Source organism: Stenella coeruleoalba (assembly GCF_951394435.1).
Source record: "Stenella coeruleoalba genome assembly, chromosome: 12".
Classification (NCBI taxonomy): domain Eukaryota; kingdom Metazoa; phylum Chordata; class Mammalia; order Artiodactyla; family Delphinidae; genus Stenella; species Stenella coeruleoalba.
In genome coordinates this window covers 22,426,199-22,447,546 of record NC_137158.1, presented here as the reverse complement: position 1 = coordinate 22,447,546, position 21,348 = coordinate 22,426,199, and the positions used below count along the sequence as shown (strand labels likewise).

At 38.1% G+C, this 21,348-nt stretch overlaps 1 protein-coding gene across 1 annotated transcript; it reads left to right on the top strand.

Moving 5' to 3' along the window:
• Positions 1-1,109: 1,109 nt before the first annotated feature.
• On the top strand, positions 1,110-21,277 carry AKIRIN2 (akirin 2). Its single transcript, XM_079938827.1, has 5 exons — positions 1,110-2,662; positions 16,901-17,044; positions 18,852-19,001; positions 20,055-20,126; positions 20,401-21,277. The coding sequence occupies exons 1-5, from the start codon at positions 2,428-2,430 to the stop codon at positions 20,409-20,411; spliced, it is 612 nt and encodes a 203-aa protein (XP_079794953.1). The 5' UTR covers positions 1,110-2,427; the 3' UTR covers positions 20,412-21,277.
• Positions 21,278-21,348: the final 71 nt, after the last annotated feature.

Below are 21,348 nucleotides of genomic sequence, written 5' to 3'. Positions count from 1 at the left end.
GAGACTAGAACACTGAGATCAAGATATCAGCAGGGTTAGTTCCTTCAGAGGACTGTGAGGAAGGGTCTGTTCCGTGCCCCTCTCCTAGCTTCTGATGGCTTGCTGGCAATCTTTGGCTTTCTTTGGTTTGTAGATGCATCACCGAGGTTTCTGCCTTCATGTGCGCATGGTGTTCTACCCATCTGTGTCCAAATATCCCCTTTTTGTAAGGACACCAGTCATATTGGATTAGGGGCCCACCCTATTCCAGTATGACCTCATCTTAACTAATTATATCTGAAATGATCCTATTTCCAAATATGGTCACATTCTGAGATACCTGAGATTAGCACTTCAACATATAAACTTTGAGGAGACACAATTTGACTCATAACATTCCTTTTCCAAAGTAAGCTCTATAGTTTAAGGTTAAATCTTAATTTCAGAAAATATTTACCAGGAACATAAATGCTTTGTTGCTTGTTTTCCATTTGTCAACATAGCTTTTCCTACTCATTTACATAAAATGTGTATAGTCTGTTATTTTCACCATATCATAGATTTCATGGAGTGTTCAGAATTTAGTAAAAATTTACTTATTAGGTGTCAGTTCAGCTGCTGTTTCATTAAATGCTGCTCTTTTTCCAAAGATACTTTCCGAACAGTATAATATGTTAAAATTAGCACAACTTAGTTGTTGACACAGGCAGTGTGATCAGCACTGCTGGTCTTTGAAGGGTTGAACAGTTCTATAAAACAAGAATATATTAAACTACTGTCCAAAAATGTTGTAAAGAATAATAGACAAAATGGTACAAAATAGTACATCTTTTAGTTACTGAATAAATGACAGGAATAAATAAGCATTGAAAGCCAGTATTTGATACTCATGATCATTTGATAATATGGCATTCACGTAGATAACTAGTTTTGTATTGGACTGGTGATAGCTTCCATAGGCAAAGGACCAATGACAGTTTTTCACATAAATAACTTTATTAATCCTGTATTTGATTTTTATTTTAGGTACCTGATTAGAAGTATAACTTTTAGAAAAAAACTTTTTTTTCCTCTGCTTACAAAATGGGTCCAATATCTACTCTCCAGACATTTCATCGTGTCTTTGGATTTAATTTTTACCATTCACAAGATATATACCATTACTCAACAGAGACAGTGCAATTTCTGATATCACCAACTTTTTATCCAAAGCAAAACTATTTGGTTCTGTACGTCGTTCAAATCCTATTCATTTACAGGGTAAACCTGGCTTTGCAGAATTTAGTAGGTGGATGCAAGCAGCTACCTGGGAAGGGCAAAGCATGGAGTTCAATCAAGGTTCCTGTAACCTGATACTATTACTGTTGTTCTCTTGAAGTCCTAAATAGGTTCCAAAATCTTATCATTTCCTAGCCCGTCGTTGTGACAGGTTTTGTTTTTGGCACTCTTATTACCGAAATTAGTCAGTCTTGAACTTCTAGGTTGGCTTAATTTTCTATTTCCCGGTTGTTAAATCACTGTGGGAGCGGTACCAGGACAACTATGTCCTGAATTTTAAAGGTTTTTTTTTTGAGCCTGCTTTCCGCACTGGTTGACTTTCTTTTCTCCCACTCTCTCTGAGCGTTTTCCTTTTTCTCTTTCGCTCTGTTCCTTTTACACTCAAGCTGTGTAGGGGGATTTAAATTCCAATTCGGAACTCGGAATCGCGCGCCTTGAATGACGGGAGTCGTAGTTTCCATGACTCCTCCCTAATCGCTTTTCACGCCGATTCCTCCCGACAGGGAAAAACTACAACTCCCAAGAACGCACCACAGGGGTGGCCAGCCGCCCATGCGCACGCGCCCTGAGGCCGCAGGATTTGAATCGGCGGCGTTGTTATTGACGCCATATTGGGGCCGGCGGCGGGTGGAAGAGTCGTACAGTGGGCAGGGAAGCGGCTGGACGTGTTCGGTGGCGCTCCTGCCGCCGCCGCCACCGCCACCTCTCAATCCCGCCGCATCGACCGACGCTCTCTAGCTTCTGACGCTGCTCGGGCGTCTTAGGAGCCGCGTTGCAGCCTCACACCTCACGGGGCTGGTTTAGACTTCTGAGGGAGCCGGTCTCCGCGCAGGAGCGCCTCAGGCGCGGCGCAAAGCCCGAACGGACGGCGGGGGCGGCCGGAGCCTCTCCCGGGGGAGCCGCGCCTGAGGAGGCGGAAGAGCCCCCACCCCCGACGCGGCTGGCGTGAGCCGCCGCCACCGCCCCTCCCGCCCTCGCCCCGGCCGGCCCGGGCCACTGCCCCTGCCGCGGAGGCAGCAGCAGCGGCGGCGGCTCTACTCCCTTTGCCGGCGCTCCGCCACCCGATTTTCCGCTATTGAGCCGGTCAGTTAGGCTCTTTTCGGGGCCCCGCTCTGCCCCCCTTCCCTCGTCCTCCCCTTCCTGACCCTACACGAGCCCGACAGCCCGGCCATGGCGTGCGGAGCCACTCTGAAACGGACTCTGGATTTCGACCCGCTGCTGAGCCCGGCGTCCCCGAAGCGGAGGCGATGTGCGCCATTGTCGGCGCCCACCTCGGCTGCCGCCTCCCCGTCGTCGGCCGCCGCGGCCACCGCCGCCTCCTTCTCGGCCGCCGCCACCTCGCCGCAGAAGTATCTCCGAATGGAGCCATCTCCCTTCGGCGATGTCTCCTCCCGCCTCACCACAGGTGGGACTCGGCCCCGCAGCCGCCGTGGGGGGAGGGGGTGAGAGGACTGGGGGGCCCGGGCCGCGGCCTCGGCCGCGGGACTGGGCTGCCGGACCGCCCCCATGCTTAGCGGAGCTCTCGGGCGACCACAGTTCTTTTCACGAGCTCCTCCAGCCTCGGAGACACAATGGGAATGGCCTTGGGGGGGGGGGGTCGGGAGGGGGGGTGGGTAGGGGCCGTGCCTCGCCGGGTATTGTGGGGAAGAGGAAGGTCCTTTTCTTTGCGCTGAGGGACCAGAATTGAGCGTTTCCGTAGTCTGGAGAGCCCAAGCGGAAATGATCAGAGAGGGTGCTACACGGAAATCTAGGCAAGCGAAGGGTCACGCGTTTCACCCGACTCTTGGTGGCTGTCTCCCCGGCATCGATTGGTTGCACCTATCAAGTCTGGAACTGGGTGGTTGGAGGCGAAGCGGCAGCCCCTCCTCCCTTTCAGACATGGCTGATTTTAGTACGGAGGGGGTGGGGAGGGATGTCACTGGGGCGAGATCTAGGCCTGTCATTAATCACCCACAAGAACGCCACTTGGGCTGAGTCAAGACCTGTTTCCCTAGCAGGGTCAACAACAAAGAAACTGCTCTTCCCGACTGCCGTAATGTGATCGCACTATATGTCTAGACCTTGAGAAACTCGAACTTCTAATGAAAAGCAAATTGTATTGAAAATCGGGGCTGAGTAGTTGCTTTTAGTTGGAAGTGCTTTATTTCTGCCCGATAAAGTCTGTTGGGAGAAAAAGCCCAGGCCTTGGGAATAATAAATCAACCCAAGATTCCAAGGGACTTAAGACTATTTTTGCTTTTCATCTTGAGACATTTCCTGAAAGTGACTGTGGGGAACTACCTTTTGGCTGCTTTGTACTGCATGTGTGTGTTCATTTTTTTCTGTACTTTGAAAATCCTTGTGTGCTCCTGGCACAATCTTAAGATAGGTTTTTGTGGACTGGTAGTGTAAATGTTTCCTTTGTGTGTGTAGCAAGCAAAGGTTTCCTGTGTGTTAGCCTTTGGTAATAACATGATCTGTAGACAAAGCCTTTTCATAATTTGATTTACATGTTTCTTTATCGTTAGCTTAAAAAAAAAATCTGTGGGCAGTATTTACCTGCATTTGGTAACTTCCATTTGGAATTGACTTAGTTTTGTTTTTTTTTTTCAGGTCAGATTTTTAAAATATCCTTGCCCAAATATATGGGGAGGACCTCAATGCCTAGGCTACCATTTTTTGCTATTGAAACAATGTCAAGAATGAGCTCCTGGTGGTTAACATTATTTTTAGAGTTTGTCTTTTTAGTGAAATGCTGTCATTGAAAATTGAAATGATACTGTGGAGTCTGTACCTCATAAGGCCACTTAAAAATAGCTCTAGCTAACCAGCAATAAATTTCATTGGGGGGGTGTGAATTAATACATTGTTAGGTTTGGGAGTTAAAGTATATCTAAATGCTAAAATAGTCTTGAGCATATAAGGTAAGTCAGCTAGAGGCTATATTTGTTCTCACTTTAAAGGGAATTAATTCAGAAAGAATTGTGATCCTTTGCAAATTTGTCATTTCATTGATATATTTGAAGCATTGGCTAATGCAGTTGGCTGCACATTATGTTACATTTCAGTTAAGTGGACGGTAATAATAAAATGACTGGAATTATTGGAATCGTTTAAGCCTACTGATTCAGATTCACATTTTCCAAAATATTGCTGTTTTGTTTTTCAAGGTGTTTTTGACATCTACTCGAAGTTTGATCATATCCTGAACTCTAAAACCACACCCTGATATTTATTTAGCCTGTGAAAAGTTTTTTTAAGCTATTTGAACTAGAGAAAAGCAGTTAAAAGTGCATAAGTTTTGAATTGCTAAAATTTATGTTTTTAACTATGATTTTGAATGACACTTTACACGTAATTTAATTTAGCCTTGTGTTTACATGGCCAGTTTTGGGCATGCTCCTGTAATGGTTTTTGTAATCATGGTGTCATAATGGGAGCTGCAGTGTTGTGCAGGTATCAGAGAGCTTCCCAGTTTTCATGTTGTCTAACTTGGAAATAATTTTCCCAAATACCTAATTTTTAGATTCCTATTTTAAAAGTGGTCTTACCTAAACTTTACAAGAGCGAATACCCATATGTCCTTAGCAGAAATAAGTAGCTGGGATTGGGAACAGAAAGCAACTTACCAAATTGAGATTGATTGGGGCTCTATGGAATCTCTTTGTTTTCACTTCTGTGAGTTCAAATATAATTTAAACAATATACAACTAGACTACTGAAGTGAATTTTTTTTTCAGAGCATGTGCACAATTTATCATGATTTTATCATTCTCTGGATATGTATATAATGTTTTCTGATATGTAGCTGAAGTCATGTTGAGGCTTTACTAGTAGTTTCAGGAACTAGGACATCTGTTTTAAACCCAACTTTGTTTTTTGTTTTTGTTTTAGTCATCCCAGGAAGGTTATTCCAAAGTTTGACTTGATGACTATTATTTAAATCAATATTTTTCAAACTAGTGCAACTTAATACCAGGAAAAGTGAAAGAGCTGGCAAATAAATTTTATTGGAACACAGCCATGCTCATTCTTTTTTTTTTTTTTTTTTTTTAAGTATTGTCCATGTCCCTTGAAGGCTACAGTAGCGGGGTCGAGTAATTGTGACAGAGCCTGTATTTTCCCAAAGCTCAGATATTTACTGTCTGGTCCTTTTCAGAAAAAGTTTGCCCAACCCTGGTTAAGGGTGTCAGCAGTGAGGTCTGTAATAACCCCTGGATGTGGAAAAGGAAAAGTGAATGACAACTGAAGGTGTGTGGGAGGGGAACCATTGGCTGTGGTTGGGAAAATGAATGCCTCTCCTAGCTTCATTAGTACTCATCCTGGCAAGTTAGTTGAAAACAGATTGAGTGTTCTGTCCTTGTCGATTAGTTTTTGAAACATCTCAGAATATTATCATTTAGGCAAAAGATTATCGTGACATTCCCAAGAACAAAATTATTTTAATAAAACCAAAATATTATACTTGTCAGTCAAATCCAAGATGTTGTTATTCATAATTGTGTAGTGAATGAATGAGTGGTTGAGTGAAGTGATCCCTCTATGGACTCAACCTATTTGTGAGTTTGCTAGGCACCTTTATATATATTGTTTGACTTGTTACCATTGCTGTAGTCTGCCTTAGGAATTCAGTTGGATTAAGAGTTAAATGCCTTTGTAAAAACTCATTGTATTTGCTGGAAACTTGCCATCAAGAATGGAAATTGCAGCTTGTGAATGGGGAAGGGTTTACAGGAACTTAGATTGTTTTGTAGACATTGATACATGCCTGCAAATGGAGACACCAGCTGGCTTAAATGAAGTATAAATGGTTCTACACAAACAAATGAGATGTCTGTTGGAGGAGGCAACATTTCATTTCAGATGTCATTCATATTGAGCCAGAAGTGTTTTTAATATTTTGTGGTTATTTAGACAGCTGTTAAGTTGCTTCTAGTTTCTCAGTGGATTTGGCAAATAAATTGATTTTAATGGTCTTTGTACTTTGGATTTCAAACCTGATATTTTATTTAGGACTGCGTATGTAGCTGCATTTATTTAATAGTTGTATGAATTATGCATTTAATAATCATGTACGTTTATAGCCATTAAAAGCAGCATGCAGTTGTGTTCATTATTGAGCTATTTTGTTTTGAAAGTAGGAAAATGAAAGCCTATCTTGAGCACAGAAACACATCGGGTAAACATGGCTACATCAGAGGACAGGGTTGTTAGCTCTTCTTTAGGTGAAAATGCTCCTAGCCACCATGGTTGCCACAGAGACATACACTAAGATGTAAAGGAGAATAATAAATGTATTCAGTTTTCTTAAAGGGCTTTATAGGAAAGAGAATATATTGGGTATTATTCAGATAGATCTTTCCTATATGTTTAGATAGACCCAGGAAGACAGTGATAGAAACGCTTTTGTTTTGAAAGGTTGAGAATAAGAGATTCATTGGAAGTGCCCAGTTTTGTGTTATTTTTCCTCTTAGAAAAGAAACCTTTGATTCTCTTTCCATGTAAAGAAGAATGCAATAATGATAGCATAGGTTAAGTTTGGATCTCTTGGATAGTTGGTTCATGAAACAAGATAATGAATGGTACTGGGGTTGGGTCTTTTCAAGTACTCATAAGTGAATTAACCAGCAGTTTATGGTCCTTGCAGTCTTTGCATTAATACTGTGCTAGTACTCTTGACTCACAGAATGTTCTCTATGCATGTGTGAAACCACAGTGAATTTCTTGACTTTGAGAAGACTACCTACAAGGGTGGAATACTTGTTCAAGCCTATATGAACCATCTGATGGTAAAGAGGTCTTCACAAATGAATCTCGTTTAAGAGATTCATCTTCAGTTTTACTGCTGAGCATAAGGATTCTAGAACTCAGCTTACCAATGTTTTACAACTTTCTAAACACCTGAGAAATGTGATGCATCAGTGGCAGTCTTTTAGCAAAGACTGTTAGTTAAAAGGAATGTCCCCTGGATTTTGAGGGGATAGATGGGACTTGTGGAGTTTGAAAGTAACCCCAGAGGTATTCTTATCTGCCATCCTTTCCCTCTTAATGTCTTACCACAAATAAAGTTTTAAAATATTTATTGAATGTATTTGTTGAATTAATCAAGCCTTGGCATCTCCCAAGGTTCTTAGAGACTCGGAAATTTAAGAAAAAAATCCAATTTCATTTCTGCTCCTCCTTCTATACCACTTTTTCTTTTTAGATGTTTTGTGACAATAAAGCCACAATATGTGACAACATATATTTTTAATTGTGACTCAAACAAATAAGTAGTAACAAGAAATACAGCATTTATTTAGTTTAAGACTTTGAACAATACTTTTTTGAGGTGCTTGAAATCTCATTATTCCCTCATCTTTCTGGACAGTGATGATAAACATGGTTTTGTGCGTTTCAATATTTGAAATAGCCCATTTACAAGGATTTTACCATTTTCAGAGATTTGCTGTTTCGAAGAATTACATTTTTAAAGATTTTATGTGATTTTTAGGAGAAAATATTTTGTAATATGAAGTTCTGAGCTTTCATTTCTAAAGGGATTGAATGATTTAAGTTAAAACAAAATTTTTTTTGCATGATGAGAAGATACTGCAGTTATAATTGAGCAGGGAAAGAATGCTTGCAGGTAAATTAAAAATCTAGTGTATGTCAAGTTGTCAGCTTTGATATTTATTTTCAGCCTTTTGATCATAATTTTGCATTATGCCAGATTGTGTAATCTTTCTTGTGATGATAGGTTTTTTTGGGTAGTGGTAGTGGTAGTGGTTTTTATCCTTCCAGCGCTAGAAAAACAGCTCAGAATATGCTTGTAGTTTGTCTTGGAGTATAGCTTTCTTCCTCCCTTTACAAATCGTAAGTCATTAATTTTTATCTGTCACAAATGTCATAGGCAGGTCATCCTGAAATATAAATGCTTTGCAACATTTTGATTTTATTAAAATGTGATCTTTTTTTACTGTGATTTTTTTTCAGTAATACAGCCTTTGAGTTTGACTTAATTTCTATATCTATTCATGTATCTGGATTTTCTCAGCATTATTAAAAATCTAAATACTTCCTCTAGAAGTCACTTGTTCAAGCTTTTATGAACCTCATTTGAGTTCCAGATTCTATGCTGGTTAGGCAAAGAAAAGACAAAGTCTGTCCAGGGACTGACAGAGCTGCCACTGCTGATACTTTTTAAAGGCAGCTAAACTAGAATAAAAATACCATAAACTTTATCAAAATACCTATTTTAATTCTTGGTGGACAGTTGTCCACGTTAGCATTATTTTCACCTTTGGCAGCCTAAGCACTGAAATTGGTTTACTTAATTAAGTCACACTTTTACTATTGAAGCTTATGTATTGGCTGTTTCTGACTGTTTTAGTCTGTGATGTGCATTCTGACTTTGGTTTATTAGCATTTATTTTCATTTCCGTTAATGTTAATTCTTAGAATACTCCATCTGAAGATCAAACTAAAGGGAGGAAGTTTGGAGGGAGGGACCTGGAAGAGTTGATTTTCTTTCTTTTGTTTCTTTAAAAAAAATAGTATCATTGAACTGATGTAGCAATTAAAGAATAGAATGTGGAGTAGAATTTGAAAGATTGCAGAAAGCCAACTTTTCAAACATTACTTTCCTTGAACTTTGCCTTTTGTTACAGAAGATTGCCTTGTTCCTAGTGCTGATATATAATTCTCTGGAAGAAAAACTTGTCTAAGCAGTGTAATTGGTTAGAAGTGTAGGAGGTTTTAGGTGGTTGTGACAGAACAGGGGAACCTGATCCATGGCCCAAGGTGAAATAGTACATTATCAGAAGCTGGTCTTGTAATCAGTCCTGTATGTGTGGTAATGCCGACCTACCAATTTAGAGTAATTCCTAACTTTGGAAACACCAATAAAACATTCTGGTTAGTTATAGATGCCTGTCCTCAGCAGGGGCAGTTTAGAGACACTTGAAGCATCCTTTTTATAAATACCCGGATGTAACATGAAAATTTCTTATAATTATTTTGTTACAGCCAGTGATTGCAATTGCAGGGCTCTAGGTAAATGAGAATTATGCTCCGTTTTGGTCACTACCTTCTTAACAGTCATAGAGTTTGACGTTTCAGTGTATGAAGTATTAATAATACGTGGCAGTGGATCCCTCTATTCTAACTGACATCCTGCTTTTTAAGAATTCGCTCTCCTCCTTGTGATACATTTTAACTTTAGGTGCTCAGCGGAATATTGGCTAGGTTTACTAATACTGGAGAGGGTAGTAGATGTTAAGAGGTTAGGCCCTGAGATCAGGCTTGGGTTTACTTTCTTCCAGCTGTATGACCTTTCAGAAGACATTGAAGCAAAGCCTCATTTTCCTCATCTGTAAAATTACGCATATGATTATAGTAGTATCTGTCTCCTAGAGATGTTGTGAGAATTAAGAGCATTTCCTGTCCCTGAGTGCTGGAGATAGTTACAGTAGGGCAACTTCAAACGGGACTTTTTACATTGTCCAGCAGTCCTGCCATTTGTCAGTGAATAACCATGCCTTTTACTTCACAGAAAAAATAGAGGCCATCAAATGGTAGCTTCTTCATTTTTCCCAGTACCAACACTACCAATGGTTGTGTCTTTTTTTTTTTTTTTTTTTGGTATCATTGAGGAAGATTAAATGAATAGTGAGGGAAGAATCCCACTTCTCTCCAAAGGAACCTTACCTGATTTTCTCAACCAGATCTTTGCTTTTGGCTTTAAATATGGTCAGGCTTCCCATTATAAAGTAAGTGAAGCATCCTCATTTTCCTCCAGCAGTCATCCAGAATTCTCCACTTCAAAACCAAATTCAAAGAGCTTTCAGGTAGTCTACTTGCTTCCATTTCTTTGGCTGCTCTCAACTTACTCCTAGTATATTTGTATCTCAGACAGCTTTTGTCAAGCCACTGATGAATTCCATGGCACACAGTCAATCCTCATCTTGTTTGACCTTTCTTATTACAGCATTCACACTGCTGACACTCCCTTCTTTTTGAAATACCTTTTGTATTTTAACCTTCTGCGATAGCACTGTTTTCTTCCACTTCTCCAGCTGCTTCTCCAGCTGCTTTTTGTCTTCATCTGGCCATAAACTTAGGAGTTCTTTAGTTCTAGGTTCAGCTCCATTCCTGTCTAGCTTAGTAGCTCCCTAAGTGACCACATGCATGCTCCTGACTTCCTACAGGTGACTTTCTAATTTATATCTTTAGTTCAGACCGTTCCTCTCAGGTCCAGCCATGGGAAGTTTAGACTTTTTATTGTCATACCTTCCCAGAAGGCTTTCTTCGCCCAGAAGTCAGAATTTTCTCAAAATCTGTTGACTTTTAAGTATTCACAACTAAGTTACAAAATACATGGGATAAACAAAAGATGTCTGTAGGTTTCCAGTCAGTGTCTTCTGGCGTAAGAGGTAGTCTTACTTGCTCTTTTTAAAGCAGACAGAATCGAAAAGCAAATGCATTTGTCTACTTTCAATCACATAATGAATATAAAATTCATATAAATGAATCAATATATGTATGTTACTGTCATGTAATGAATCTCTTTAAGTAGGTCCAAGTTTAAATTGATTTACAGAATATTTTCCTGCTTGGGCGGGGTGGTATGTCTGTCTCAGAACGACAAAAGCCATCCAGGTGAGAGTGGCAAAATGAATTAGATCATCCTTAATATTTTGGTACTTGTAATAATCTCTGCAGTTACTGCTTTCCTTCTCTTCCCCTCCATTTCTTGGCATGTCCAATAATACATAAACCAACCACTTTTCATTTTAATTGCCACAGTAGAGGAGTTATTATTTTAAGCAGGGGATAGAAATTTAAATGCCCATAGTTCAGGCAAGTAATAAAAAAGTGAACAAGGTGAGGACTTGTGAATTCCAGTCTTGCTCCTGGCCTGCAGCATCACCTGGAAACTCAATAGAAATGCCTAACTCAGGCTCCGTCCCTCATAGTCTTCATTTTAACAAAATCCCCAGGTGGTTTGCGTGTGCATTAAAGCTTTAGAAGCACTTGAGAACTTAAGCCCAAAAGGTAGCAGCCGCTCTTCAGCTGAATTTTGCCACATAGTCCAATACCTCCTCGCCACTCCCCCGCAACAGCAGTAGCCAAAAATCTGACTTTTAATGTAAAATTACCCACTTTTAAATGTTGGCCACATTGTTTTAAAAAGAAAGTATTCAGGCCAGAAATGTCTTTGGGTTCCATTTAGCTCCTAAATTATCAGTTTGCAGCCACTGGTTTCCAGGTATGCTGTATCTCGATATTTATGTGCATATGTGTGTTTTGGGTGTCCTAATGTGTGTTAGTGTTTCTTCTTTAGCTTGATTGTGCTGCCCTACAGCCCTCAAGGAGTCTGCTCTCTGTCCTTCCAAACCTTACCTTGTTTTGATGGCCCATGGTTAATTGGAATAGAAGCTGAAACTTGCCTTGGCACTGAATGTTTTCTGTAGCTTGCATATTTGGGTTTTGGGTTTTGGATGGTTCAGTTTCCCCTTTCTCTTCACCATTTACTTCTTTTTTTTGGTTCTTATTACTCAGTATTTTCCTAGCTTGTAAGCTATTTGAGAAGACATTTGCAGATAGTAAAGAAGTAAACAACAAAAGCAGCATGGTTAACATATATCCCTTTAGAATCTAGTGTAATATAAAAGAGGTATGAAACTTCTTGGATATCAGGGAGGAGCTACCTGCTGATTGAGCATTGTTGGACTCCTTGCATTTAGTGACTCCCATTGCGCAGTTAATTTGTAATTTATACTTAGACCTGAAGGATTTTAATAAATTGAGCCATTTATTTCAAGTAAGTAATCATTGGCTACTATAGTTCCAGTGAAGTAATAGAATTTGACCTGTAGTAATTACAGTTATTTCTCCTCTTGTAGGAGATAAATGAATGCCTCATACAGTAAAATATTATGTAATGTAAATTTAGAATCTCAGCCAGTTGCTTTTAAAGTACTGTAGATACAACTTAACAGTCTTATGTTAAAAATTTGGTTCCAGGTTCCTTTGACATAGCAGTAATTTTGAAGTAAATTTAAAATGGCATCAGCTCATTCTTTTTAGTTAGATAGCTCTTGGCTGGATAAGAACATTGTCCTTAAGGTTCCCTCGAGGAGTCTATAAGAACTGTGTTAGTTTCTGATCAGATGATCTGGGAGAATAGCTGAATTACAAAGATGGGTCTCCATAGCAACTCTGAACTCTTGTGTGTTTTAATTTATAAAGTAGACATGGCAATGTCTGTGTAGTTCTGAGCTCTAGATTTGGTCTGTTATTTTATTTGGAACAGTTTCCGTTTTAGGTCTTAATGGCTACTGCAGGTTTTCTGTACTCAATTGTGTACAGATTTTTCATTTTATTTGTGTTCCTCCCTAGCACTGACAGGCTTTCAAGATTTATTTCATTTTTAATCCCATTGTTGAGTTAAATCTGTTTGGATGAACTTTTACCTTGTTTGTTTTCAAAGGTACTCTATAGAGAAATTAGCATATTAGGTGATAATAAAGGGGTTTTACACACCTGAACTTAAAACTGTTAACGAAGCCTTACTGTTTGATCTAGTAATTATGTCAGTAGGAAAACAGGAAGTCCATGCAAGTCTGGAGCAAAAGTTTAGTTTCACATATCACCAAGTTTTAGACATCTTATGGTTATGGACTCAACTCTAAAGAGATACTTGACAACCCCTCACCGCCACCCCCCATTTTGTGGTTCTCCTTTAAACACATTTCTGGTTGCTTTTAATTCCATTTTCCCTTTGCTCTCAGTCCCATCTTGATGCTGTTTCTCTTACCATTATCAACTCAGTTATTTTTTGTATCCCATCAACTTTCTCCTGTTTATATTGTTGACCTTGTTCATTGTGACCAGGGTTTTTCAAGTAATCATTGGCAACAAAGATGAGTAAACAGGCTTTATTGCCTCAGGCCAGGCCTTTCTTTTCTTTTCACATTTACCTAGGTGTTTTTGTTTTATATATATTTTAATATTCCAAAGGAATAAGTGCTGGCTCACTGACAATCTGCCTATTACGGAGAATTTTATTAGCATTCTCAATGGTATTTACTAGATTTGAGAATGCAAATGCCATTAGTCATAAATTTGCTAATTCTGACTTTCACTTAACCTAGTACAGTGCAAGAAACTCTTACAAGTATTTTACAGTTAACCTTTGAACAGTGTGGGCTTGAACTGACAGGTCAATAGTAAATACTATAGTACTACACCATACAAAGGTGGTTAAATCCAAGGATGTGGAACCCCGCCTACGTGGAGGAACCGTACTCTAGGATACAGGGGCCAACTACAAGTTAATGTGGATTTTTAACTGCGGAAGAGTCTGCACCCCCAAATCCCCATGTTGTTCAGGGATTGACCGTGTAGTATAAGGGTGATGTAGTTTTAAGGATTTTGAAAAGGGATATACTACAGCCATTTGTAAAGTAGATTGTGAAAATAACTCCATATTTTGCTCTAAGTGATTTGCTGCAAATTTAATCTTTGCTTCATAAGCCAAATATGAAGTCTGCATGATTAAAACTGATGATGTTAGTGAAGCTTTATTTGACTTTCTTTAATGGACTGGTAAATTTTTTTGGCAACACAATGTCAGAAGTTGCAGGTACTTGGAGTAAAATGTCACATTCTAGTTTGGTAAGAGATGGCTAGATTTAAGTAGTTTAAGACTAAGTAGACATAGGTACTTTATTGATGTATGGAAGGCCTGTATCCAGCTGGCATGGAAGCAACTAAAGTTGGCCAAATATGTAGGTTGAGCTTAAAATGTGAATTGTGGAATATTGAATCTGGGGAGATTTCTTGGTTATTAGCTTCAAAGCTGCATATACCTCTGAACCAAGATAACATGAACTTGAAGCTTGTAGTTAGCTTTTTGCTACTTTGAGTGTTGAGGGTTTTGGTCAAGTTAAATTGGACCATTCACTTCATAACGGTGTTGATCACGTTACCAGTATTAGAGCATCTGAGGGCACGGTGAGGCTTAGATGACATAGTTGTATCATAATAGATATAAAAAGCAGTGCAGCAGTATTTGAAATTCTTCAGCGCTGACAATATCAAGTGTTGACAAAGATGTGGAGAAGCTGGAACTCATACATTACTGGTGGGAATGCAAAATGTACAGTTACTCTGGAAAATGGTTTGGCAGTTGCCTACAAAGTAAAGCTATGCACTTACCATATAATCAGGCCATCCAGTTCCACTCCTAGGTATTTACTCAAGAGAAATGAAAATTTGTCCACCTATAGACTTGTACTTGAATATTCATAATAGCCCCCAATTGGAAACAATCCAAATGTCTGCTAAAAGAACGGCTAAGTTGTGATGTATACACAATGGAATACTAATTAATAAAAAGGAATTACTGGTTGATGCAACATCATGTGTGAATCTCCAAAGCATTTTGCTGAGTGAAAGGCGGCAAAAATCTACACTCTTAGAAAAGGCAAAACTATAATGACAGCAGATAAGTAGCAGTGGTGTTGGTAAAGGTGGTGAATAGGAATATGAGAGAACTTTTGGGGGGTGATAAAGTTCATTATTGTGGTTGTGGTTCCAGGGCTATGTATGCATTTGTCAGAACTCATCAAACTACATTTAAATTGGTGAATTCATTTGTAAGTTATGCCTTACAGTTCCTTTGCTTGTAATGATGTCTCTTAAATATTAGATGGTACAGCGATTTTATAAAGCTATGTTATGTTAATCCTAGGCTAGATCTTGTTTGAGACTTTCAGATGAACAAATTGAGTCTGTTACAACTATTCTTTTGGTACATCTTAGTTGTACTTTGGTTGATTTTGTGAAGCAAAAGGAAGAATAATCTGAGGACAGCTGTGTGGTGATCAAAGAATAAGTCACACAAAAGAGGTTAAGGTTAAAAGTTACTTTGTGCTAATATATTTGAAGTCTTTGGTTGTGAATAAACTTTAGGATGCTTTGAATGACACTTTTGATCAGGATGATGGTAGCTTTGAACATAAAATGATAAATGAGTGAAGCTTGCTATGAGATCGAAACATCATTACTTTAGAAACCTTTTAGAATATCGCTACTGAAAGAGTTATTTAAGAAAAATGAGGATATGTGTGCCTGACCTGGTTGGTATAGGATGTTGCACTAGTTTTATTGGTCACCTCTGTGAATCTTAGGAATCCTGTTTTCTATCAAGGTGCTTAACTGTTCAATAGACAGCCATTTTATTTCACACTGGTAACTTTGTTTTTAAATTATAAACAATTTCACATAAATGGAAAAGGAGTGAACATGACCATGTTTAGTATAAACAAATGTTAACATTCTGAAAAATATTAAATACAGACATTCACACAACCATCCTGAGGTTAGTTATTCCAATGTGTGAGTTCGCATTCGTGTATATGTAAAATGGATTTGTTTACACACAACATTTACATAAATGAAATCTTCACTGGATATATCTTTTGCAGCTTTTTATTTTTTGATTTCTAATTATCAATACAATAATGAAACTGGAAGAATCTAAATGCTTACGGGACTGATTGATGTCCCCTCTCTGAAAAGCCCTAAAAGTTCTTACTGGGAAATGAAGTGAAAAGAGAGATGAGAAGTAGATACCTAAAAAAAAAAAAACAAAAAAACACCTCTAGTATTAAATTTTTTAAAAAGGATCGTTTTCATCTTACATAAATCTTTAGCCTTCAATTGAGTTTCAGTTCATTTTGAAATTGCATCATTGTAGAATTGTTGAAATTATACTCCATTATATTTATGAAACATTTTATTGCCTGTTATTTGTTTTGGATTGGGATTAATAAACTTCTTGGGATGTAGTTTTCACGTGGATAACTATTAATTTAGGAACTAAGTCTATTTGGATGGGAGTGGAAACCTCAGGGAGGGATTTTCTGGAGAGGCTAAATGGTAACTATTTTGAATTAGAAATCTTCTAAAATGTATCATACTGGCCTGAAGGATATGTCCCTTATACTTGTTTACTCCTGGTTTGGTTGAAGATAATGGCACTGTGGTGTAGTGGTTCTTAATTGAGTATCTGTTATGTACCAGTCACGTTACTTGGGTTTTTACCCTAAAGATTCAGAACAGTACTTTGCTGCTAATGCTGTAATATTCATCAATTCTGTTGAGCTTAATATTAATGGCTCTGGCCATTTAATGTATGACAGTTTTTTAGTTCACATCTACTGTGTCATTTTGCTGACCTGCTACTGTCACTTCTCACTGGTGTGTGCCTGTATTTACATAGTCCTCCCTGCTTCTAATTATTTATGGTCTTAGAAAAAGCCTGTTAGTTTAATAGTTATGTGTGTGGTGAATAAATGACCTTTGAGTTTGGTACTCTTCAGAATCTGAGTTAAGTACGTGTTTCAGTTCACAGACTCCCTTATCTTTATGGTGAATGAAAAACTTATTTTTTTACTAGTCAGTGCTGAGAAAGAATGGTATTGTAGAATAGCTGGATTCCAGGTGGTGTGTATGTGCTGTTTCTGAATGAATGTCCCCATTATGCTGAAACTAATTCCTCCCAGAACATAAGTTTTCTAGATATTATTTGAAGAGAATATTTTTGGTAGAACCCAACCTATCTTTTTTAACTTGAAAGTTTATATCTTGCCAAGTTTTGACTTTTTTCTTTTAGAACAAATTCTGTACAACATAAAACAAGAGTATAAGCGCATGCAGAAGAGAAGACATTTAGAAACTAGTTTCCAACAGACAGATCCATGTTGTACTTCTGATGCACAGCCACAGGCATTTCTCCTCAGCGGACCAGCTTCACCAGGTAATAACAGACTTACTAAGTAACATTTCCTTTCACTTATTATGGGAAAAAGTAATACAAGTTGCCTTCGGTCATCAAGCTCCTGTTTCTCCCCTTGCTTAAAAAAAAAAACATTTATACGAGTAATTCATGATCTCTTAAAAATGTGGTACAAAAGTAATAGCTACCTGGATTCTCATGACTCAAAGACAACCACCTGTATATAGTATCTCCTAAGTGGACTTCCCCATAAATGCTATGATTTGTAGCCTCCATTTAAAACAAAAAAAAAGATATAGCCACGTTTCTCTATTAGGTATAGATGTACCTTGCCATGCCTGAATACGATGCCATTTTATGGATTTCCTATAATTATTTAATAATGATAGATAGACTCAGAATTTCTGCTATTACAGTATTTACAAAAATGTCCCTGAAAGTATACCCTCACATACTTGTGTTTTAGGATAGATTCCCTAAAGGTTGATAATTTTGATCCTATATCGGTTTTTCCCTGTCTCTTGTTGGAGAGAATAGTTTGCAAATACACTTTTTAAAATTTAAGGTGTAAAACTCAGGGCTGTTTGAAGTGAAGGGAAAGTTAAACTTCTTACTAAAGAAGAGCCATCAAAAATGGTTCTTACTTTAGTAAAGTTCTCAGCGAACATAGTTTTTTGTGTGACAGTAGTTGCCTGCTTGCCTTGCCTTCCCTTCCCTCCCAGCAGGCAAAGAAAAACCAGGCAGAATAACAAAACAAACATTCACAGGCTATAAAACAGTCAAATAAAATTAGATTAGGAAACATGAAATTGTTCAGAACTAAATTCTGCAGTATTCCTGCCAATTTGGGGGGCCAGGTATAAGTGGGTGAAACTTGGTAAGGGGAGGTGAGGGTAGAGACAAGACTCTACCCTCAGCGGGAACCAAGCTCATCATAATTCATCACTTCTTAGAATATCAATGAACTGGCAGTCTCAACTAACAAAGCTGCGAATTTGAAAGTAAATAAAGATAGAGGCTTACTTTTTAGTAGCTGTGGACTGAAGCTGGTATAGTTTATTCTTGTATACCAGAATACAAGGATTCTGGTATTCTGTTACAGCTTGTTGGTAGACACAACACAAACAAACATACTTTTTTTTTTTTGGACATAGTGGTCCCAGTCATGCGAGTTACAAGGAGCAAGTGAAAAGAGGAATTGGGGCAGATAAACAGGACAAACAATTGATAGCAAAAGTGTGTATTTGTGTGTGTCTAGAATACTTGCAGCAGTGTTACCGTGGATGACTATCATAATCCTGAGTTCGCAAAGATTAATTTCAGATGTTCTTTTCAAGAAAAGAGGAATGTTTTTGGAAAATCAGAGTGCCTTAAGTAATACTTTTAAGAGGAATGCATTCTGAAGAAACTGCTACTAAGTGGCTGCTACATTATAATCTTTAAGGATGCTGAACCGTGAAATTTAATGTTGAATATTAGGGATATATTCTCAGTATTTCTTTTTATAAAGTCTCTCCTAGCTGATATCATTAATTTAAAAACAAAAAATTAAGTTTGTATCTTGTCACATTGTCTCCACTCACCTTCACACTTTTTCCCCCTTATATTTGATGGCATGCATCTTGCTGTGTTCTTCCAAAGCCATAAGCTGATAGGATTAAACCTGTTTTAAGACTAGGGAGATGCTGTGCTAAACGCTGATAGAAAAATGCTTTTATTGATATATAAGCATTGAAAACATCCAAGTGAAACCTCCTCAGTTAGATGATGCTTTCTGTGATGGCTCTAAATCTGGTGCGGTTTTTGTTGTTGTTCATGTTGTACATAGGGACTCCATCAGCAGCCTCCTCACCATTAAAAAAAGAGCAGCCCTTATTCACTCTACGGCAGGTTGGGATGATCTGTGAACGTTTATTGAAAGAGCGTGAAGAGAAAGTTCGAGAAGAGTATGAAGAAATATTGAACACAAAACTTGCAGGTATGAGATGAGTTTTAGAGTCTCCCAGAAACTCATCCTAAGAAATGCATTCTTTCCCACATACACTTCACATCAGTTAAATTAACCCTTTCTATACACTGGTACAGGGTATTTTCTAAGAACCAGAGAATTTCAATTCAAGAAAGGAAATGAACTTTCCTATAGCTCGTGGTCCTCCTTAGTGACCTTAAGAAATAGTATGTTAGCCATGTAGACCAGCAGCAGTATTAGGGAACTAGAGTTTTCTTTGGTATACCCTGTGCTTTGGCTGTTTACTTAGCTCAATTTGGTTGTGGGTTTTTTGACTTTGTATCTTTTATAATTTTGCCATCAGTTCTGGACACTTGAAGTAATCTAACTGGCACTGTGTACCTAATTTTAGAGTATCAAGCTGCTGCAGTCTTCTTTAAATTATCCAAAAAAAATTTTTTCCCATAAAATTTAGTAATTTAAATGTAGTAAATATATTATGTATGGTAACTTAATCAGAATTTCCCCCTGGATTTTTAAGCCAGATTTTTACTGGATATTGATATTGTAAACTTCTTGATTAAGGAGTTAAATCAATCACCATGCTAACACAGGTGAGAGAATTTGCTTAGTTTTATAACATCTTTTTCTGTGGCACCTGATTAGGTTACAGGTGGATGTATCATATTTTGGATGTATGGATGTATCATATATTTTGCTACGCTTTTGTTGTCGTGTTTCCCCTCGTTGCAGTAAGTTGCCATTCATAGACCACTTATAATAACTTTCAGAGGAGAAAGATATCTTTTTATTTCAAGCCCTTTAAATTTAATAGGTTAAGAAATAAGCCCCACCCAGCCTATACATGAGGTTGTGTGATTTGAACAAATGTAGGTTTCCTGACTAAGCTCCATGCTCTTTCCATCTGATAAACTATTATTACTGAGGTTTTGTGTCTGATTAAGTGCCAGCTTAGAATTGTCTCACTATATATATTGGACTTTGCAGTTTGTGTGGCTCTAATATATTAGAGAAGAGGGCATTTTTGCAAATCATGTAATTGATGTTTATCTTTATTTATAGAACAATATGATGCATTTGTGAAGTTCACGCATGATCAAATAATGCGACGATATGGAGAACAGCCTGCTAGTTGTAAGTATTTCATCTTTAAACCAAAAACAAGACAGTCTTTTACGGAGAAGACTTTTGTTATAATTATAGTTTATTATAATTATCTTCATACCCAAGAAGAGAATTTAACAAAATCATGGAGAAAAAGTTTGGAGGGAAATAGGCAGCAAAACTTTACTAAGGCTTACTTTTGGTTACTTAAATACCTAGGGGCAAAATATTAGGGATGAAGATTTGGCATGTGTTTAAATTTTGACCTAAACTTAGCCTTAATTTTCCTTTTTTCTCCCTTTAGATGTTTCATGAATCATGTTTTCTGCATTTGTGGGCTGCCTTGTTCCTTGTTGCGTTGTTGCAAGAGGTCCCAGTTACAACATGCAGCAATGCCAATACCCCCTGTGAATACAGGTTGTTTCAAGCTTTCGTCAGTGGCAACCACTCCTAGGCAGCAACCGGTTTTGGAAATTTCCTTGATGTCAGTACCACCCGGATGTGGACCTTTGCTACCTGTATTAATGCCAGTGGCCTCATTTGCTGTATCATTACAATTTGGCTTCTTATATTAATGTTTGGAAAGGATTAAAGCTGGTATTCTAAGAACATGCCCTTCACTGGTTGTGTAAATAAAACTGTAGAATGACAATTCAGATGAAGTTAGTGTGATTTTAATTGTGCACTACAACCAAGCTGTAACCAGTTATTAATAATGTAGAGTGTAATCCCAGGACATTATTAAGCAAATAGCCTTCAGTGCTTCCTGTGAAATAGCGAAGGAGGAGGGCATTTCTGTACTCCAGGACTTCTTGGGGTTTCAGAATGGGTTTATATGACTTACCCCCACCCTTTTTTGGTAGTTTTTATTTATTCTATCAGTCTTTTTAACAAATGTTTATTGCTGCATTTTTTTCCCAGTGTATCATTGTTTTACTGCCCTTGTAGTACTGGAATTTAGTTGGAAGAATAAAACATTTACTTCTAATCTGCTTGTTTTTAATGTACAGATGGGTAGTATTTGAATAAAGCCAGTGTTTACGTAAGCATTGTCCAGGGATCAATGAAGTTAATTGATAAGATTTCAAAATCAGTCTTTTCACATACCAAGTAATCTAAGATTTGAGTGCTATTTTCACAAACTGAGTTCTGACTCCAAATGGTTTCTCTTCTAACTGACTGCATGATAGGTTAAATAATAGGTCAGTTTTAACAACTAGAATTTTTACCTTTTTTAAAGGACACTATATGA

Excerpts from the sequence above, each read along its gene's own strand:
- AKIRIN2 (XM_079938827.1), top strand. The coding sequence starts at position 2,428 with ATGGCGTGCGGAGCCACTCTGAAACGGACTCTGGATTTCGACCCGCTG. Across the intron at positions 2,663-16,900 it reads CTCCTCCCGCCTCACCACAG|AACAAATTCTGTACAACATA; the intron begins GTGGGACTCGGC and ends TTTTTCTTTTAG. Across the intron at positions 17,045-18,851 it reads CAGCGGACCAGCTTCACCAG|GGACTCCATCAGCAGCCTCC; the intron begins GTAATAACAGAC and ends TGTTGTACATAG.